General features: G+C 41.8%; 3 protein-coding genes across 4 annotated transcripts; 1 reads left to right on the top strand and 2 right to left on the bottom strand.

The window, feature by feature from the left end:
• Positions 1–405: 405 nt before the first annotated feature.
• LOC105688083 lies at positions 406–14,457 on the bottom strand. 2 transcript variants are annotated; one of them, XR_007278529.1, is made up of 14 exons: positions 12,586–14,457; positions 12,289–12,471; positions 11,702–11,937; positions 11,425–11,636; positions 10,975–11,051; positions 10,705–10,901; positions 10,480–10,640; positions 10,236–10,404; positions 9,974–10,167; positions 9,769–9,898; positions 9,512–9,701; positions 9,277–9,419; positions 6,848–9,187; positions 406–644 (listed from the first exon to the last, which is right to left on the bottom strand). XR_007278529.1 is itself a non-coding variant. In XM_012404121.3 (13 exons), the coding sequence occupies exons 1-13, from the start codon at positions 14,234–14,236 to the stop codon at positions 7,037–7,039; spliced, it is 5,694 nt and encodes a 1,897-aa protein (XP_012259544.2). In that variant the 5' UTR covers positions 14,237–14,457; the 3' UTR covers positions 6,833–7,036. The 2 variants fall into 2 exon arrangements, 1 of the variants encoding a protein (XP_012259544.2); XM_012404121.3 differs by lacking the exon at positions 406–644 and having other exon boundaries at positions 6,833–9,187.
• LOC105688085 (nose resistant to fluoxetine protein 6-like) lies at positions 2,882–6,005 on the top strand. The gene is made up of 10 exons (XM_012404123.3): positions 2,882–3,252; positions 3,371–3,740; positions 3,829–4,105; positions 4,189–4,349; positions 4,436–4,604; positions 4,683–4,882; positions 4,972–5,095; positions 5,178–5,367; positions 5,450–5,592; positions 5,673–6,005. Exons 1-10 carry the CDS (start codon positions 2,952–2,954, stop codon positions 5,871–5,873), a joined length of 2,136 nt encoding a protein of 711 aa, XP_012259546.2. The 5' UTR covers positions 2,882–2,951; the 3' UTR covers positions 5,874–6,005.
• Positions 14,458–15,665: 1,208 nt separating the features above from the next.
• On the bottom strand, positions 15,666–21,918 carry LOC105688084 (nose resistant to fluoxetine protein 6-like). Its single transcript, XM_048655695.1, has 13 exons — positions 20,324–21,918; positions 19,827–20,029; positions 19,455–19,669; positions 18,463–18,551; positions 18,133–18,329; positions 17,886–18,046; positions 17,647–17,812; positions 17,293–17,486; positions 17,006–17,147; positions 16,734–16,923; positions 16,404–16,546; positions 15,904–16,012; positions 15,666–15,814 (listed from the first exon to the last, which is right to left on the bottom strand). Exons 1-13 carry the CDS (start codon positions 20,622–20,624, stop codon positions 15,750–15,752), a joined length of 2,175 nt encoding a protein of 724 aa, XP_048511652.1. The 5' UTR covers positions 20,625–21,918; the 3' UTR covers positions 15,666–15,749.
• Positions 21,919–22,207: the final 289 nt, after the last annotated feature.

Below are 22,207 nucleotides of genomic sequence, written 5' to 3'. Positions count from 1 at the left end.
ATATAAAATCACGCCATCAATAATCCTCCAAGAGCTTATCGTCGATTTCATTCAATGAATGTCTGCTCAGTACCTTTTGTTTATTGAATTAGCAACGCAAAGAAGTGCGTATAGCTTCTCGAAACGTTGTTTTGATGTAGGTGTGTATGTGTTGTCTTCTATGACACTATGCTGAGTTTATGATACAGCTCTTTGTTATTAATGAGCTATTAGGAATTTATATCACAAATACAAAATAGCAAATATCAAATAGATATAGTTGCAGTTAAATCGAGTGGAATAGTAGATTATGATCTTCGAATAGATATCTGTTCACGCATATGTATTTGATATCTGATGCACTATGCAACGCTCTTTATCTTATGTACTCATTATAACCGACGGTATAAAGGAGTACGTATTGTATCGGATATGCATGTATTGTTTATTTTGCCATAATACATGAGTAGAATTCAATTGTGTATTGGAAACAAAAATAGTCCTATCTTTGCGCTGGGGGAACACCCCTCACAATCAGTCGCTGTATAATTCATGATTTTTTTATCAGTTCGCAATAACCGGCCATTCTTCTCTTTGTAACGTCGATTTATTTCCTTGGGAATACGAATCGCCGCGAACCAACCGACGATGGAATATTTCGATACCTGTAAATCCACACGTCGCCGAGACGACGTCAAAGTTCAATTTTATAAAATGAAAAATAAATAATTTTTTTAATTGAGTCTAATATGCTTTTATTATGTATTTTGATCTCAGAAATCCGAATCTGGAAGGAAAATTAATCTATCTCTAAAATTGACCGAGTTATCGCCAATTTTCAGCTTTTTGGGCTCAAAAATAAAAAATTGATTTTTTAGTCTATCTTATTGTAATTTGAGCTCGGAAATCCGAATCCGAAAGGAAAATTGATCTATCTTCAAAAATGACCGAGTTATTCTCATTTTTTCGCATTTTTTGGCATAAATTTGAGGATATCTCGAAGGGAAAAAATCGTAGCTCAATTTACTCAACGGATTCGTGTTCCTGAGGTCAAAATACATAAGAAAAGTGCCATACGATCAGTTTTAAAAAATAAAAATTTTTGGCCGAAATTTGAAAAAATCGTAAGGGGTACCCCTTGGAAAAATCTCAAATTTTGACCAAAAATTTTTATTTTTCAAAATTGACCGTATGGCACTTTTCTAACGTATTTTGACCTCAGGAACACGAATCCGTTGTCCAAATTGAGCTACGATTTTTTCCCTCCGAGATATCCTCAAATTTATGCCAAAAAATGCGAAAAAATGGAGATAACTCGGTCATTTTTAAAGATAGATCAATTTTTCTTTCGGATTCGGATTTCTGAGCTCAAACTACATTAGGATAGACTAAAAAATCAATTTTTTATTTTTGACCCCAAAAAGCTGAAAATTGGCGATAACTCGGTCAATTTTAGAGATAGATCAATTTTTCTTTCAGATTCGGATTCCTGAGGTCAAAATACGTAAGAAAAGCATAATAAACCCAATTAAAAGAATGATTTATTTTTTGCTCGAAAATCGAATTTTTTTTTGGTTTCTCAAGAGTAATCTCACATATAATCAGCTCAGAAATCCAATTCTGAAAGCCAAAATCTTTTACTCATGCAATGGATCGAGTAATCATAAATTATCCGCTGTTGGGAGCAGAAAAATTAAGACCCATCGATTGGTTTTAGTCGTGGACCCACTTTGAATTGTCGCAAACCATACATGCGTCGAAATATTCGAATTCTTCAATTTACCAACGAGCCCGAGCTTTGCTGGAGTCAGGTAACCACGGGCGCGCGGTTTGTTGTGGGGCGTCACCTCTGCTCAGCCCCGAAGGTGACGTTTCACAACAAAGCGCTACGCTGCTGGCAACCTGACTCCAGCAAAGCTCGGGCTCCCCGACTCAACTTCAATTCTAAGTCAAAAATAGAGCATGTCATTCTTTGATTTTATACTTAGGACAATGATCTACGAATTGAGAAACGAAGAAACTTGAAAAACAAACTGTCAAATATCGAATCTTCAATAACTTGAAACCTGCAAATATATGATTAAAAAATATTGATTGATTGAAAAATGGTAGGATAATATTTATGATTACGATTATGCGCTATGAATGAGTATAATTCACGTATATGCTTTCTGGGTTTTTTATGTAAGCAGACAACCACGTCAATCATCTGTCAAAGCAGAACATCTGTGCGACAAAAATTGAATCAGTCGAAAAAAGGATTATTAGTCACGTTCATTATCTATAATTCGACTAAATGAAGACGCAGTTATCTGTTATTACGTAGTGAAACGGCAACCTGTATAATCCAGAAATAGCATTCGTTGCAAATTGTCAGTTCCTTAATTACAAGAAATCTTTGAGACATCCCCGTAGTATCGATTGGATTTTCACTAATCGTTCTATGCAAGCCAAAAAATTGCCATTGTTTCCATTTCCATTAATTCATGCCCAGTTGAACTGACTTTACATACCTATGATGAATTATGAGCCCATTTCTTGTATAGGTCGCGTATTCAACGCGACATGTAATATCAAATTGTTATACACTATACTAGCGCTACTGAGTTGTGACTCACTCACCCTGATGCTCATAGTGGCGTCCATCCATGTAACTATCGCGATTACACTATCCCGCGAAAAAACTTGACCTATAATAATCAAACTGATCTTGATGTGTTAGATAAATAAAAAAAAAAAAGGAATCAGCTACGGCTGCAGGTAGACACGATCATGTCGAAATATCTCATACGAAATCCTACTCCAATTGTCTACTCATTATATGCCCCCATTGAACATCCACTCGATATTATCAATGGCTATTTATGCGACTCTAATGGAAGTTCGGTCAGTTGGTCAGAAGAAGCCAATACGGCAAGAAAGTCCAACATCTAGATATACCATAGTACTTACGCGTTATCTATACGTCCCTAATGTCCGGCTGTTATACTGACCCGCAATCAGAGACAGAGTACAGTAACAGAATGTTTGTTTTACGCAGCGAATACGCGGTAGTTTTATTCCTCACTTTAACCCAGAGTCTGGCTTTCGGGACTTTGGAAGATGGGACGCGAGGTATGCAGGGATTGAGCAAGGGAGTGATCGATTCCTTGGAATCTTCTTGGGTCCATGGACTCGATGCATTTACGCGTTCCGCCGATTCTGAAGCTTGTGCAAATGAAGTTTCCGCGCTGTTGCAAGCATTTTCCGCCAACGAGACGTGGCTTCTGCAGAGTAAGAACTTCTTTTGAATAATTTTCAGTCATTCGGCAATCGAATGATTGTGCGGGATTCGAGTATCGAGAGGTGACTGACTGTAAAATTACTGCACGGTGGTGTTTTCTGTTAACAGTGGTGGATTCCGGGTCGAAACTGCAGTCGGGAATTTTGAAGGGAAATGTTCGCGACCTCGGTATGTACAGCGAATGCGTTGAGATCAACAAAGTGTACAACAACGTTACGGTCCAGGGAAAACATTGCATGGTTTCGATCGGGATGGCATCCTCACCGGCGTCTAGGGCTGTCATGCCTTCTTCCGGTGGTTTCGGTTTTACATCGGCGGTATGTGTACCGAAATCTTGCAGCGAAGCCGAAATCATTGAAATAGTAAATTCCACGATTAGGAATTTGTCGCAAATGGTCGACCCGGGGATTTCAGTGAATGGTGCATCGTGTGCTCGAGTCGACCCGGAGGATTTTACACTGGGTGAAATTTTGACTCTGTACGTTGGCGCGATAAAATTTCTTTTCTCCTCCCGTTTGAATACCTGCAGAAGAGCTAATTATAATTAATTGAAATTAATATTACAGAATTTTCTTTGCAACGGTAGCCGGTGTCATAATTTTGTGCACAGTTTGCGATATTTTGAGGAGATGCAATCCCACGACTGCGTCTTTCGCCCTCAACGAAATCTCTAAATTTTCGCTCTACACGAATGCACTAGCTCTACTCAGTACCAAAGTCAACCCTCAGACCATGCCTTCCATCCAAGGAATACGGTTTTTGAGCATGTGTTGGGTCGTACTTGGTCATCGTTACGTCACCACTCTCGTTAGACCGGTCTACAATTTTCTGGACATATTCGCCGTTAGTATAACGGGGTCATTGTTAACAATCACAAGTATTTTATAATGCGTAATTAAGACCTTTTTCATCATGAATTTGTACAGTGGAACAATAGTTGGGTTGCTGTATACGTACAAGCTGCGACGTTTGCCGTTGACACTTTCTTCGTGATCAGTGGATTTCTCATGGCCTATTTGTTCATAAAGGCCAGAAAATCAGGGAAGAATTTCAATATTCTCACGATGTACATCCACCGTTATCTCAGGTGGGCTGCGTAATCCCATATTTTATAATTTTTTTTTTTTTTTCAACACCTTGTAGACTGATCTTAATTAATATCTATCCATTCAGATTAACACCATGCCTTGCCGCTGTTATGCTGTTCACCGCAGTACTTTTACACAGAGTAGCTAACGGTCCTCTATGGGCGAGTTCGATCGCATTTCTTACCACACCTTGCGAGAAAAATTGGTGGGTCAATTTGTTATACCTACAAAACATTGTGAGAGAAGGAGACAGCGTAAGTTACTCTGCTCTTTTACCAAATTTCGATACGCGAAATAGGCAATACGTTAATAAATATTCGATAATGCTCCAGTTTTTGCCGCATACTTGGTACCTGGCAGTGGACATGCAACTCTTTTGGATATCTCCCTTTATCTTGTACCCCGTATGCCGTTGGCCAAAATACGGAATCGGGCTACTGGTTGTCTTTTTAATTGCCTCTGTAATCACACCGGTTATCGTTCTCGCTGTTAACGGATACACTAACGCTCTGGTTCGCTTGGACATAGATGAGTGAGTGGACTTGTTATCGGAGGAATTTATTGACAGTCCATTTATTGACCATTTATCAAATTTGTGTACCGATTATTCTTACTGCACAGTTTAAACAAGATCATGGACGGTTTCAACAAGTACTATAAGCCGACTTATAATCGAGCTTGCGCTTACTTCTTGGGTATTGTTTTGGGTTACGAAGTTGCGAACAAGAAAAGAGACCTCGGTCGAGTAAAGTATCGAGATAACCGGACTATCTTTCGAAGTTCCAATTTATAATTTACCAATCGCTTCACATGCATGACTATTTTAGGCACAAGTCGCGTGTGGTTGGATTTTGGCCTGTTTTCTCGCTCTGTTTTGCGGGTGGGCCACTCATCGCGCATATAACACCACCCATCCGTACAACAAGATCATGGAAATAATGTTCGCTATTTTGCTAAGACCCTCTTGGTCGGTCTCAATGGCTTGGATCGTCTACGCGACGACCCAAGGATACGGAGGTGGGCAATTTAGAATTCTTTAGACTTTCATGGTTGGAATCGAAACCATCGAAAAATGCTGGAATTTTGCGTAATATTTCAGGTATCGTGACCAGGTTTCTATCAGCCCCGATATTTCTGCCTTTGAGTCGTTTGACGTATTGCATTTATTTGGTGCATATAGTAATTCAAATAACAAGAAATTCTGCGGCGGAAACGGCGACTTTGTTTCAGGACTTTGAACTGGTGAGTTTTTATTTCGCCTATACCGCTGATCCCAAAATTATATCGTCCCGTTTTTGTAATGGAAGCGTTTCTTTCTGCAGTTCAGCGAGGTGTGGAGCGATCTCGCTCTCTCTATCCCGATCGCTTTCGCATTGAGTTTATTCTTTGAATCGCCGGTCGTAGTTTTGGAAAAAATGTTGTCTAATCGTGGCCGGAAGGCAGAACGAGCCTCTCTCATGCAAGAGTCCAAGGAGGACTTGGAGCGGGGGATTCGGAATAAAGCGATGCCCCCAGAAGACTGATTAGTTTTTAATTATTTTATATCCGATCCATGTAAAATATTTATCCATCTTTCATTTTGTATGATAATGTTTTAATTTTGTACTTGTGTTTAGTTGTGCGGAAATTTATGTATCAATAAATTATTCGATATATTTCTCCGCTCCAAAAATTGATTAGTAACAACGTATCCTCTTTGACGTGCTTTCGTGTCGATACCAAGTTATTTCCATGAACAAACGAAAATCGTCAAGCTATCTCCAACCACGTACGTTTCTTAGGAAGATTATGAGCGGACGTTAACGATTGCCGAGTATTGATTAGCGTTCTGTCGTTAAATATAATTCCTCGGTTTGCTTGAAAATTTTCATTAAAAATCAACAGTGAGATTTTTTGATGTACCTGATGTTACTTCGATAGAAAATAGCGTATTTATATGAAATATATTGACATCTATAACAACGATGACTGTGACATTTTTGAGCCTGTTTGATAGATAAGGCTCTGATTACTATTTAAATTTCAAATCTATTGTGAAAAAATTAGACATTGGAATGCAGATATCCATTGTTATTCTGAGTTTCCACTTCATGAGTCACATCAGTGATAAGGCTAAATAAACTTTCAAATGCACTTTGAATCAACGCAGGAACTCGAAATAGTAACGACAGAAATGGGGGAACATTAACTTATCAAGAGTAAAACGTAGACTTCGATCTTGCCCGAAACATGTGAATTAGTTCTTCCATGAATGAGGGACTAATAATGAATTCAGCATGATTGCAATTTGTCAGCTAAAATATATGATGGAAAAATATATGATCTTGAGCAGAGGATCTTGAGGGGTTGATGCGCAGTGATTCCAGGGGGAAAAAATGTTGAAAGCAATGACAAAGGCGATAGCATCGATCTCAAAATTATACAGAAGGTTACGTGATCGTGTAAACTAAAATCGAATTCTTGAATATGTACAAGCATCCTCTTCTCAAAATATTACCTTCATTTATTTGTTAATTGACGTTTTAGCTTATTGGTTGATTGGCGAGTCGACATTTTTGAACACACGGAATTGCTTCTTTCAAAACAGGGATTCGCTGCTCATTGCCCTTCATTTCAGCCAGCTGTTTTTTCATAAATATCACTCAATCACAGCTCAATGATCATTCAAATCCACATTCCGCGATCGTCAAGTCTCTTCTTGGTTCCACTTCCAGTTCAACTCTTCCGAGTATCGATTCTGTTCTTCCCTTTCTTCCGAAAGCGGCATCTCTTTGTCCAGCGATTCCGTCGATTCCAGCTCCGTATCATCAAACCTGCTGCCTTCCGATCGTTCTTCTTCTTCAGCCCAATCTAAATTCGCACTATCGCCGCTGTTGCTTGCGGGATACGAAACCGAAGTTGATTCCGCTTCATCACCTGCAAAGTAACTCAGATCTTCTTTTTGCCCACCCGACGTTGGTCTCCGCTTCGCCAATTCCTCCTGCTTGGAATTATCTTTCCGATTTTCAGCGCCGCTTGTCTTTGGATTGGCATCTTTGTCCTTCACTAGGAATCCAGTTGGACCGTCTTCCTCTGATCTTGATTTCTGCATTTGCCATGCCTTCTTGAAAGGGTGCTCTTGCTCCTGTTCCACGAGTTTCGGTCTTTCCGGTAGCAAATACTCAGGGTCTTCTTCGCTCGCTTGACTTTTTACTATAGAAGCACGCTTGAAGAGCCCCGTTGCCGTGGTCTTTAGATTTCCGGTATCTGTGTTTTCTTCTTTGACAAAATCCCATCCGGAATCTTCCTCGGGTTCCGGTTCCTCCTGCGATATTCTGCTCAGATTCTGAAGGGATGATCGTTTGCTCACCTTTTTCAGGACAAAATCATAAGCAGAAGAATCCCCCTCCTCGTCTACCGACGTTGGCTGACTACTGGTATATGATTGTTGCCTCGAAGGATTCCAACTGCTGGCCTCGTCGTCACTCTGAGTCTCGTAACTTTCCCGGAACGGTGGTCGAGTCTCGCGATAATCGTTTCTCGAACCGTGGTAAGAATTTTCTTCATCGCTTTCACTGAATTCGTGAGAAACGGAGTCGGAACCTTGTGGTACTTTTCTCATGCTCCATGCACCGAAATGTTCAATTTTGGCCGAGTCATTGAGTAAAGCCATTTTTCCTTCCGCGGAAGAGCGCCTCTTCAAAACATTCCACTCTTCCTCTTCGCTTGCGGTTCCTGTAGTTTCCTCGGAGGGTAAAGTTTTCGATATCGTTTCCCTGCGCAGTTTGAGTTCCTCTTCCCAGCCCTCTTCGTCACTGACTCTCGGTTCTTCCAGCGGCATTGTCTTTGCAAGTTTTGGTTTCTCTTCTCGATTCGACTCCCTTTCACTCCCACTCGAGGTTTTCACCTGAAATTCTCCACTCGCGTGTGGTAAAGACCCCGTTGATAATCTCAACGCGGACCGTTGTGCTTCTAACCCTTTAACCGCTAATCGTTCGCCGTCCCTAGCACTCTGAGATGCCGAACGTTCCCGTTTGGTGTATTCCCACGATGGTTGCTCGTCCGATCTCCACTTCGAAGCGATCGCATTATTGTCAGTTTCTCTTGTCAGAGATCGTTCTGCCCTCGCGAATTCTCTCGGGGTTGCAGCAAAGTCTTTCGCGGAAGATCTGTTCATTTCTCCAGTTCTCGGAATGGAACCGTTTCTTTTTTTCACGCTCAACGAAATTTCATCTAAGTCCCTGCTCAACGATCTTCTGCTTTCAAACGCTCTGGACTGCGACCGTTGATCCCTACGATATTCCTCTTCATCCCGCCCTTGTTGTTTTTTCACGAACTTTGGTTCGTCGGAGTAGTCATTGTCTGAATATTCCTGTCGACTTTGACTCCTTCTTTCCGCTCCTAAGACCCGATCATTCTCGATGTTATGTCTCGGTATCCTTCGGACAGGACCTTTTGTCCAGCCCCAAGTCGGTTCCTCTTCTTCGTCTACGATGCGTCGAACGAACGACTGTGTCCTTACGTTCTCATTGTCCCTGTAAGTCCAGCCTTCAGGTGGCTCGTTGTCTTCTGCATATTCATCCCCTTCTCCGGGCGTGATCCTTCTTTGCTGCCCCCAATTGACCGGATCAACGTTTCGGAATTCGAATGGTTCTCGAATTTCCAGTGGCTCTTCTGGAACTTGTTCATCGGCGACTCTCGTCACTTCGGCATCATGCCCAACAGAACTAATTTTTTCGATTACCGGGTCATTTGTGCATTCCATTATCACATTTTTTACTTCTTGCATAGGTAAATCTAAGAGGAGCGTCAGTACAATTGATACGCAAATGACACTCGCTACTTCGTACAAATCGATCTGCAAGCAAAAATTCAATTATTTTTCGATTCGGTTGATCGCAACAATAAAAGTTCCATCCATCGAAGTGTCGAACGAAAGATACTCACGGCTCTGTGAACTTGAAATTCTGATGCGTATCTCGTAGTTCCAACATTATAGAAAAATACGGCAAATTGTGTCAGATAAACGGAGTATGATAACCTGCTCAATACGACCAGCCAATAGCTAGATAAAAATCTGTTCACCGCACCTGCGATTGAAAAAGGTTTATTTGTAATTCATGAGATTTCTTGCCACGGCGAGTTTGTGGATTTTTGTCCACGTGTACGCCGTCGTACAAACCTCCGTGCTCGGTGTACGAGGCGAAAATAATCCAACACAACGAAGCAGCCCAACAAACTGGTAAGATAACAGCGTAGAACGTTGCTTCTTCAACGTCGTATGAATAATCCCTTCTGGCTAATCTCCATGTGGAAAATAACGACCAAGATCCCAGACTAGCAGCCGTCAACCATCCAGCGAATACAAACGCCTGTTAGGTGATCAGGAATATTTTTATTGATACTTTAAAAACAGAAACTAGATTCAATGGGATTTACCTTATGAATTCGAACTTGCTTGCCGGTATTACGCAACAGCACTCCGAGCGCTACACCGAACAAATAGGGTGTTGCCCTGTGCAGTGGTAAAGCGTAGGTCAAGTTGGCCGTTTTGTAAAGATGTTTCAATCTGAAATTGCGATAAAATGGAAATGGTTCAAAGATCGGTTGTACAAATTATTGAGGTTTTCCGGTATTCACTCACGTCATGCCGTGAAAGATGACCAGGGACAAGTAGTTGCTCGTAGTAGCTAAGTAGCGAACGGTAGCCGAAACTTGCAGTAAGAAAAGTATGACCAGCAGCCCGACTATGGGCTTGTTGTAGAGGAAAAAGACCAACATTGGGGCTATCAGAGACAGCTGCATGTCCAAAGCCAGCTGATGGGTGTGAGTTGCACACTGTAAACGAATGTGTAGATGGATCAATATTACGAATAAAGTAGCGGACGTTATAGAAGTTTGAGTACCATTTCTTCGAATGGAAAGAAATTCTGTATGTAAAGCAAATTGGTCCATGCATTTTTCTTGCAAAGATCGGCGTTGCTTTTAACGACTGGACTCCACTGGGGTCCGAACCCCGTATGCTCCATGACGAATGCATACCAATACACCACCGCTAATAGAGCTGGGGTCAACCTGCGAAATGAATCTTGTAGGAAACCGGAAATGACTGTGAAAAAACTCTGTTATCATCACATTAGATCTACGGACCTGATAAACCTCGTGACGAATCTACAAAACCATCTTATCTCTCCGCGTTTATTGAACTCACTGGCCATGTGATACGCTGTAAGAACTCCGCTGAGTAGAAGAAAGGAATCTGTGTAGATAAGCGAGACTCTTAGAACCGAACTTATGGGACTGTTGGCCACCTGAAGAGAGAAAAAAACGAGCGCGAATTAACGATGAATAATCAGGGATGAAACGGAGTCTTACTTCGGTCAAGGATATTCTGTTGGCAAATGGAATCCTGGCGATGGGTATCAGTTTGTGAGCAATGTAAAGAAAAATTGTTGCCAAAGTTCTGATGCCGTGTATACAACGAATGTCTTTGCCATCTTGGGAGTCCACCAACAATGCGGTGGTCGTTCGACGTAAAGAAAATGCCATTATTATTCTCTCCGAGTAGCTACCTGGGGGCATACAAAATCTGTGTAGCCAATCAATACGAGGTAATTTGGGGCGAAAAATTCCACTTTCACTCACCTGGTCCATCGGAGGTGACAATGAAATCGCGCACCGTCGCTACGAAGACCAGACAAACAGTCATCGCGTAAAAATACCTGCGCCAGAGAATAAGGGGTTCCGGTTGAAAATTGATTAAACGAAAGCATCAAAATATACTTGGCTGATCAAGACCGGGGCATTAAACATTCCAATAAAGTCCAAGGCCAAGGGTGTGCACTACTGCTCGCGGGTGCAGCGTCCTGGCTTCTACTGCAGAAGCGTGAATTTATTTTCGTCCCAACCGGAACGTGCTTTATACCTCATCTTTAGCTTGCAGCGTTAACGCTATTAATAATTTGATTTTGCCTGCGCTTAGCGCATGATTCTTTTATTTCGTGTTTTTGGCTCTCAAACAACGCGCGAAATTGAACCGGTACCGTTGATTCTGTGACATGTAAATGAAATTACAAGTAATGTAAGTGGACTCACAATACGGCAACTGTTTCCTTGGAGTAGGGTTGCGGCTTTTCTTTGACGTAGCAAGATTCTGAGTCAAGACCAACGTTGAACTTCAACCCTAACGAGACGTTGTAAGAACTCAAAGCACTTTCCATCACGGACCGAACATCTTCTGCCGAGCATGCAGCCGGAACGCAGAGAGCCCAATTGACGGTTGTAAATCGTGGGATAAAGTGCGCCGGCTGAAAACATTCCAGGTTCACAAGACGCGACGGGTATCGGCGACGACACGATTCCCTGAGCTTACCTCGTTCATACTGGCCCTGAGAAAAGCTCGACTTTGCATCATGTTCACGGGAATTTTCATCTCCTGCCGCGTCGCTTGAAGATCGATCGTCGCCAGACAATACTTTCCCTGAACTTTAACGGTCTTCTCGTCTATCTTTACGTGCGCCTTTACACCGATGCATTGATCGAAGTCTCCGAGTTGATTCAGATTCCCACGCAATAAACCCGATGGAAGCTTAGCACTCGCATCCAACACTGGAATTACAATATAACTCGTCAACTGTCACCGTTGCAGTTACTCGATTTCACTTTACGTTCGTCCCGGATTTGGAACAAAGTCAAACATGAGCGATACACGAAGCTTTGGTCTTGAATTAACATCTATAACTTGTACAAGTCCAACTCTTAACTCTATCGGCCGGGAATAATGGTAGCTACCTTGGCGAAGTGCCGAACGACATTCCCACGGATTCCCTGTCACTTCGTAACTTATTGAATTTCTCCATTTTTTTGTGGTAAAAATTAATGCGTCGACACTGGTTTTTTGTTCGCGTAAATCCTATTGAACTGCTAAGATTATAGCGATACAGAATTTGTTGAACTTACTCTGTAAAGCCCATAATTTATACCCACGAAGTTGTCGCAAAAATATTTTTCCATGCTGCTGACAAACCGGGTCTTCTATTGCGGTAAAATTTGGAGTAAACGATGGCACGTGCAGTAATAGGTCGTTCAGTTCCGAAAGAGTAACGACAGCTCCTGTCCGTTTCTCAAGCTTCGGTTTCAACTCTAAATCACGTTGAACATATTTTTATTGTTAAAACATATCATCCCTTGATGTTTTATTCTTTTAAAAGAATGAAGAAACGTAATTGGACGAACAACGGACAACGATATACTTACTTTCCGGCTTCTGATCTATCTTCGGTCCAGGTGCTTTGGCTGCCATTTTTTCGGATTGTTTCGGCTGTGGCTTGTTTTCTTTTTTTTGCTGAGGTATTGTTTTTCCCGATTCTTGCACTTTGGATTTTTTCGTTTCCCGCGAATTGACGGTGGGGACAGTAGAAGCGATCGTTTCCGTTGATTTTTTATCAAATTTCACTTCAGATTCTTGCACAGAAGGCTTCGCCGGTTTGGAAGGCTCGATTGTCTTTCGTTCACTCGAAGCTTTCTCAACATTTGGCGACACGGTCTTTTTCGCTGTTTCTTCCAAAGATTTAGCTCTTGTTGCCTCCATGGATTTTGATTTGTCAGCAAGTCTAACTTTTTCAAGTTTTCGTGAGGGAAGCGCAATTTCCACCACTATGTCACTTTCATCGTCTTTATCGGAATCATCGTCGTCGCTTTCGGTATCGTTAACATTCTTATCAGCGTCCATTTTGCTTTTTGCTGGAGGCTGCACGATTTCATTAATAATTTTTGATTTCGGAGCAGCAACTTTTTCATCGCTTGTTTTCACGTGAATCAAGTTTACTGGCCTACTCGTCATTTGATCACTGTTTGATGCCACATTGACGTCCACTTTTCTTTCTTTTGGGACTGCTTGCACTTCATCAACTCCTGCGATATCGTCGACTGTCCTCTTAATCATCTTCTTTTCAACCGACCTTGGATCACGTGTAGATCCAACTCTCACATTTGTTTTATCATTCGATATTTCCTGCTCATTTGTAACTCTAACGTTACCACTGGTGTATTTCCCAATTTTAGGATCACGTTGGTCGGAATCAGTGTCATCGTCGTTTTCTATTGTATTTCTTTCTTCGACATCAGCTTCTTCGTCGTCATTCTGTGAAGCCTCAGATTCCAATGACTCGTCCTCATCCTCCCCTTCATCCAACTCATTTGAGTCTATTTCACTATCTTCGTTGTCAACAGAATTACTCTTCTCATCGTCGTCATCGTCGTCGTCCTCGGCGTCACTCTTACCGATATTTTCGTCGTCATTCTCTTCTTCGGTATCGTCCATATTTTCTTCGTCGACGTTTCCATCATCAGTATCGTCTCCACCCTCTTGATCGTCATCGTCATTTTCTTCAGTTTCTTCGCCCTTATCGTCTTCATCGCTCGACAAGGGAGGGTTTGACTTCCCACCTCCTCGGCCGATATTTGCCTTGGAAACGAACGGAGTCCGCAGTTGTAATCTGACGGATTTTGATTTGCCGTAACTCGAACGACCGACGGACTTTCCCTCGTCAAATTCGACCGCTTCGACCGACTCTTCAACAAGTGGTTGTTGAATCTTCGCCGTACTTGGTGGTGAAGTGTTCGAACTTTCAAATCTCTTACGTATACCAAGCGTGGGGGATGACGAAGACGCCGATGTTCCTACCGGGTTTCTCGTTTCCGTACACCTGCCGAGGAGAGGGTTGCACGTCGTAGGTCGCGTGAGCTCCGACGATGCTGAACTTCCGTCCCGTATACGGAAGGCCCACGCACCATCATGGCCCAGAGTCGTCAGCAGTGCCAAGACCAAGACCAGGATCGTGAAACTGGCTTGAACTCCACGGCGATTTCGTCGAAACCGAACCATGCCCGGGTCGGGGGCAGCCATAGCTCATCACCTTCGCATTTATGCTCGCCGGTCCACCCGCCTCAGTGTGCGAAGTTCGTTCGAATATTAGGGTGGCTCGCACTGTTCAAAAAGTGAAAATTATTTCGACGATCAAACGAATCGTAGACCGAACTAATCGCTCAGAGCCACAACCACCAAGTTGATCCCGGCCGGTCGCTGTACGACGGATCCGCAGAATTAGAGCATATGGCATCATCCCAGCAGCTATGAGTTTTATTTAGCATCAACATTTGAATGCTACTCCGCCACGACGAGAACAAGGCGCTGGGCGTCTGCGCCGGGATGCTGAGCCATGTGGTCCAGTACTCCCACTCCGTTGGTTATATAATGCGGGCGTCGCGACGCCTGCAGAGAGTATCACACCGCTGAAAATATACTTATAGGTGTATTCTTTGCAGGGATTTTTAACGGTGGTAAGAGGTATCGTCGATGCAATTGCAACGGGTTCCGCGAGTCCGAGATCCGTAAATTCACCACATGTTTCATGCACTCGTTACTTGCACCTCATATCCAGTTCCGTGATTTGCGATCGAAAGCCCGGTGTGTACGAGAACTTCGCATCACCGGGCTTCTGTTTCTCATTTTTGTTGAAATCGTCCGATAAATCAACTTTTTTTTACCGCGAAATTCCACCGATCGTTTTCTTTCAGATGTTACAAGAAAAATCGTATAGGAGCCATTCCGCTCCAAACAATGGACGAAAATAGTATCAGAAAACACAAGGGTTTAACGTTTTGTATACTGCACCCATGGAATTTATTGTCAGTCATCGTATGTATACTTCGACTTGATGAACGAAAAACTAATTTTTAGTTTTAATTTTATTCGATGAAAATCAACATCTACTCCGCTCGTGGCTGGAGAATGATTCATGTTCTACAATTAGTTATTACTCTCATACAGTTTCCTGCTTTCATTCATAAAATTTTAGCTTACGTTATATTGCTGTCGGGTTATTAAGTTGGAGCACTTGCCAGCTTCGTGTAAATAAACCTTTAGACCACCAAGGTTACTGCCGTGTTCCGTGATAATGATAGATTTAAAAATTCAATTATTCTACCGCTAATAGATTCTGATAATAATCGCCGATATATGTCTGAGCTTATTATAGTGTTATTGGATTATTACCGGTGAGATACGTGATGAGTTAAGTGGTAACTATGAATGGCTCTTTATCAAGTTGAATGATTGTTGATTTGTCACCGTGTTGACGAAAAGTTTTATCACCGGATTTGAGTCCGGGGTAAAGAACCGAAGCGCAGGTTTCAGTCGTCGGGAAAAAAGAGAATCCCGGCGAAGAAAGAATTTTCGAAAATAGTTAGCTACGAAGAAAAAAAAAAACTGGGATTCCGTGTGTCTAAAAACGTCGAATCATATAATCTATCAATAATAAACCAGACCATGTTAATTGATAAATAATCCAGTATATATAATAAAAGGGAAGCAGGTACTTGTAGATATTTACAAATTCGGTTTTATTTCATATAATTATTCAGGCGTCTGTCGCGTTGGTCTCTTCGCTCTCATCCTTTTTATCATTTTTGTTGTTTTTTCTACCTGGAGTTATGGAAAAACCAATGAATTAGGTCGATTGTTCAATTTGTGATATAAAATGTATATTCGCATCGATCTAAGAGTAAAGTCACCTCCGGATAGAACGATCTTCTCCAGTCCGAGCATCGGTGATTCGCAGGCCATCGACAGAATCAGAGCGCCCATAAACGTGACCGTCAAATGAGCCATGAGCTGTCGCGTCTGTCAGAAAAACAAGGACAATTGAAATTCGATCGAGGGACGCAGTTTCAAATATCTGGACAGCCTTCCGTATCCAAAAACGAGAAGGTGAATCGGTTTACCGCAGAAGTGATCAAACTTTAATAATTAGTTGTTGTAATGTGTACGAAATTTATACGTACGCACCGTAAAATAATGCGATTAACATATGATTATATCTGCCCACGCGTACGCATAACATGGAGATTTTCTTATTTCGAACAGGTAATGATGTAATTGAAATTTTTGAATTATTAGATTTCTGTCTTTGGTTGCAATGATTATGCGCAAAGACCTTGGCACGGTGGGGCGTCACGGTAATTTAAGTCCCTCTCTAACGAGTTCGTCGAGATAATGAAAAATTCTTACTTACCAAGCTAAAGTTATTGAGATATTGGGGGCTTCGCGTCGTCGCGACGCTGTGCAATTCGACCATTCCATTCACCAGGTAGGCGGAATAGGTCAGCCGACTGAGCGGTAAAAACGGCTTCCATTGGAGGATTTTAGCCACCACACCTGCAACGAACGTAGACGATATGTAATATCCTCGGTAATATCTTTTCAGCAATTTTTTTTCTCTCGCATGCGTCGATCAATCAGATTGCCTAATTTAGCGAAAGTGCATAGCGTTGCATAAGAGGTTCGAACGGTCGCTCGCAATTCTGCAATTTGTCTAGCCGACGAAAAAAAAATATTCTCATACCTCCGTTGCCGGTTACGCAGGCCAACACTACCCAAGCGGTACCGAGACTCCAAAAAGCTCTGTGCAACGAAGCATAGATCGCAGCTTCTATCGGTGTAAAGTTTCTTCTGGGTCCGTAAAATATCGTGATGGATAGCAAAGAACCTATCAGAGATAAACTCGCGAGAATCCATCCCATCCGTACTGTGTTCTGGAAAAGTAACATGTCAACGAAATTACACGATTATCATGTAGTCGGCGAATCGAATTACATTACGAGAATTGAAACGAACGTTCGATAACTTATGACCCGACAAGTGTATCCTGTGTACGATGTATCCGCACGCCAATCCGAAGCAGTAGGACGACGCCCTCATATGCGTCTTGATGTAATTTGTTAGGAAAAAGTTATTCGTCGATATGTCCTTCAGTTCGCTAGAATGAGTGGAGTAGAGAGAAAATGTTGAGTAAAATAACGACCATGCAACGTAACGAAAAAGTAATTTCACGCATTGATATATCATTGATTGCACTGTTAGCATCCTAGCGTTATTGCGGTATCCTTGAACGTAATTCTTACGCGCTGTAAACCATCAACGTTGGATCTGCGCTGTTCCTAATGGTGATGACAAACGGAACGAGGATCGAAAGTGCCGTTGCGGTTGCCAGGATCGATTCTCCGATCTTCGGCCACCTGTGCAGCGGGTATATCATGAACGGGGCCAAAATGAAGAGTTGGGTATCGACCGACAAATACCACGATTGGAACATGCACTAGAAAATTTTTGACGAACATTACAATCGGTCACGATTCAAATTCGCAGACTCGATCCGCTCGAAAAACAGTTTCGTAGCTTTTTTTCTTATTAAGAACCACTACGGCCGAGTTTGCAGTAAAAGTGCGATCGAATTATGCACGTAATGTTACACTCACCAGTTTGTCGGTATTTACGTAATTGTTTATATAAAGTAGGTTGGCCCACCATGAAGTCATGCATCTATCTCTTTCTAGGTACACTCGAGACCACATCGGACCCGAATCCATTCGCGGAAACCAAGTTAAGTAGAGGCCGATTATGAGAATGTAAGCCGGAGTTAACCTGAAGAAATAAATCACTTTCACAATTATTCTACACGATGATATTTGGCTATCGATTATTACGATGCACGAACCTCACGTAACGCATCACGTAAATGTTGATGAAGTTTATCCTCTTTCCTTTGTTCAGTTCGTTCAGAAGGATACAAGACACCAAGAATCCACTGAGCAAAAGAAACGTGTCGACCAAAAGAGGGTTGTTGAGGAAGACCGCGTTTTCAACTTTGGTCACTGCCTGGAATTGGGAATTCTGTATTTTCGTTCGGTTCCCTTATGCTTTTGAGTGAAATCGTCGATAATAGCGGATATATGGTTGCTTACGTATTGCCAAAAATTGATATTGAGCACGGGCCCGCTGATGACGAAAATCAGTGAATGACCCGCGATTATCATGATCATAGCGGTAACTTTTATTCCAGAAATACAGTCCAAATTAATTCCTGTCGATCGCGTTCCTCCTCTTAACTTTTTGAAATTATAAATCACAGAAAATGCCAGCAACGATTGAGGCAAATAACCTGGAAAGACGGATTGGGATAAAAAAAAATAGAAATTAAAAACGAAGTGGATCATCGCCCTCTCGTGCGAGCAGTGACACGAAAAACCAGATTATGCAAAGTCCTCTGTCAATCGTAATCGAAATTCACTCACCTCCGGGTACTTCTTCACTTCTCACCAAGTATTTGATATGAAAGGCTGTTCCGAAGATCAGAACAAACGTCAACGATATTAACGCGCATCTGTAAAATGAAGAGGTACTTGTACTCCCTGTTCTATTCAAACAAAATCGCGACAAGCTCGAATCGCCTTAGATTTTCGATCCTAATAATCTTTAGGGATTCTCGTACCTGCGAATATTACTTCGACGAATATTGAATAGGTTGATCAATAACTATCTTACGACCATTTTTTTAAGGGTTTAAAAAATGTGTTTTTCTTATCACCGTAGCGTTGTGTGGTGTTTGTTTTAAATGCTCGCACGAACCTTGAGATTTGCTGAATATAATTAACAGTCATTACTTGGAACAAGAAAAAACTATTCGAACGACGGTTCATCGCATAATGTGTAACCAAATGTGTGAGTTACGTGCTCATGCAAGGCCAGATTGAACAACATCTCCAATCTAACATAATCGAATCGTCTGACAATCAAATGAAATCGCGTGCACGATCGGCCGTGTGATTCACTTTTAATTGTGTTTTTTCTCACATACCTACCGACAATGAGGACGATATAAAATGATTTCAATGTTTCTGAAACAATCAGCATAAGCAAACGGCAAAAAATGTTGTTGCTCCCAGCGAGTGTTGCCATAGGCTTGCGTGTGCCTGAAGCCATTGACGCGTGTACAAGTACTTCACTTCGAATGATTAATGGTGATCATCCAGGAAGAGTTTAATCTCGCTATTGACACACGAGCGGATACGAATACTTCGAGTCTTCGCTGAATTGTTATTGGTGATGAATGTGATGAATAAATTAGCGTCAGGACTGAGGTAACGATATAGTTTTTGGGGTCGAAGAATGTATGATCAAGCAACGAAGTTATAATATTTGCAATAAAAATTTGCGCATGAGCAATTTATTGTGTACCGGGTATTTCCTATACGGTATATTTGCAATATTAGATATCCTTACTCACGTGTAAACAATGTCGATAGGAGAGTAAACCGCAGTGGTCTGTTTGTAGCAAGATTTCTCCGGGATTCTCGGTGTCAATTTCAAACGAGAACCACTGAAGGCTACGGCGAGAACCGTGCGGACCACCTTCTCGACTTCTTGGGGTTGGCATACCGAGGGTACGCAGATACCCCAGTGTAGTTTGGTGATCGTTTGCCGGGATCTGTCGTTCGAAGGCTGAGGAATCCAACGAGTCAATGAATCATGTCAAATATGGAAAAAAAACTTTTTTTTTCGGTAATAACGAAAAGCGGGAAAGGTCGGACATTCGTCCGTTTTAATTCGTGGGGTGGAAAGCGGGTCGACAACGAACGGGGAAGTGAACTTGTCATACCCTGAAATCGTCCCAGATGGTACCGTTCCTATCGAGATAAAGATTGGGCACCCCGATTCCGACTTCACCGAGACAGTACTGGCCATAGACTCCCGGTGGTGCGTCGTCGGATTGACCGATCTGAAGGCATTCGTCAAAATTTCCTAACTGGTACAACGAACCGCCCAGTACTCCTTCGGGAAATTTTCCAGACGCATCGTAAACTATGGGAAAGTTGGGATAATTAACGTCGGCGGATTCTTTTGACGAGTACGGACAGATATTGAAATATTTCGAATCGATGATCGAGTGTCGATAATGTGAGAGGTCAGTCACAATCTACGGGACGCCTCGAGGGGACTCGGTAGCATCTCGAATAAAGTGCATTCAAAGCGAACGGGTTTGAAATGAATAAAAATCGTGATCTCCGACAGATTGACTAAAATATTAATAAATTCCTCTCTCTTTTCTACTGATATGTATGTCATGTTAACATAAAGTTTTGTAATGTGTCTTACATTTCACGGCCCAAGAAGTCAGATTACGGATTCCAGACATCATTAACTTGCACTGATTTCTGCAGTCCTCGTTGTCGATCATTTCAATAGCGTGTCCGAGGAGCGTCAAATCTCTTGACAAGACGGGAAGCATGTCGTCTCCATGATTTTCGTAGACGACTTCGACTTGCGCTTTTTCACTTTTTTCCGACGGTTGCGGTTTTGATACGTTCACATTTTCCGATACGGCGGATGCGATTTTGATCCCCTGTATCAGTCCTACCAGAAGGATTATCGACAATAATTGTCCTACTAAGATCATGATTGATTATTTTAAAAGTTCTGCTCGTTTTTTCTTTCAGTCACAGTAAATCATGAATTTGCCTTAAGCGTCTTTTTTCAAACGGAATATCTCAACGTATTCCGACTCCACTTCAATATTCATCTAATTGTTTTTTATTTACGGTAATTTTAGTTTCGCAATCCAACATTTCCCGTCAGTTGTTGTATAGTATAAATGACATTGAACGATTATTATTTCACAACATTAAACGTTCACCACACTTGAACGGGGTCTGATTAAATTTTTCCCTGTACGATCATTCACTGCAAATTATGAGGGAAAACGATATTTTCCGAAGATCAGGGTGTTGTAAGTAAAGAATCCCCGTCTTTCTTCACATCGATGTGAACATAGATTTTTTCCTTTCTATTACTTCGAGTACTATAACTATTTACTTTGGATACCCGTGCACTTCATTTTTCAAATTAAACGTTACGAATGTTACTATAATTTTCATGTAGAAACCAAACAACCGACGTGTACTTTACTTCAGCACGTTTGTCACTCGGGAGAGACAATCGCCTGCGAAATGCGTTTTTGCGATCAACTTGACGCACTACCTCGTTGTCCACTTCAAGTTTATAATTCGCTGGACGTGTCTGGTGTCCGTGATGTAACTGGTTCACATGCCACTGGTCAGTGGTAAGCAGAATCAGATTGTTTTAGCAATTCAGCAGAAAATCGTCGCTGCAGAAGTACCGAAGGCAGTTTCGGCAGCTGTGCTCAAGGAGAAGGGAAGCCTACAATTTACTATTTGCGAACGATGTATATGTACAGTCATCTTTTACGTAGCTTCTGACTCGGGGAAGCGTGGGGGAAACGTGGGGGAAACTTTGCAAAATCAAGAGTCGATGGTTTCGGTTTTTTGGTTCATGTGGCTCGCGCCTTTAAATGTTTCACAGGATGGGTGTTCATTCGCGCTGAATTTTCCCCCCACTTTTTACAAGCAGCGTCCGCAGCCGATGGAGGAAAAGAAAGATCGTACCGCTCGTTCCGGAGAAATCAAATTGGAAAATAAAAAAAACAAAAAAATGTAATTAAAGTAAAAGTTGATAAGATTACATTTCGACTTATGGCTACTTTATATATAGTATTACTCAATAATGAAATGCACCTTCACCGATTGTGTAAACCTGAGTCGCGATGCCGCGCTGTTTCGCAAACGGGTAGATGAACAACCTTTGACAAAATGTGCAACGGTCATCAGATTTGGAATTATCATTTCCGCGTCAGCTAGTAGTTCAGCGAAGGAGGTATTCCTAATTAATTCAGTTGGATATCAGGTTGTGTAGATTGATATTTTGCGCCTTTGATAGCAACATGTCAGTTAATACTTTCGTTTTACTTTGGCGGATTAGTGTGAACTGATTTTAAAAGAAACGTAACGAGCGGCCACAACAGGTACGTCGGATGATTTCTTCTTAAATGCCTCAGCAATTTCCGTTACTGCTCATGATATTTTCTATGCCTACGACGCTAAATGAAAGATGTCAGCGTCTCACGTTATACCTGTAAAAAATCATAATTCAGAATCTTATTACTTAATTTGAAAATATTATCAA

The sequence above is a fragment of the Athalia rosae genome, chromosome 5 (genome assembly GCF_917208135.1).
Source record: "Athalia rosae chromosome 5, iyAthRosa1.1, whole genome shotgun sequence".
Classification (NCBI taxonomy): domain Eukaryota; kingdom Metazoa; phylum Arthropoda; class Insecta; order Hymenoptera; family Athaliidae; genus Athalia; species Athalia rosae.
This window is presented reverse-complemented; position numbering and strand designations above follow the sequence as displayed.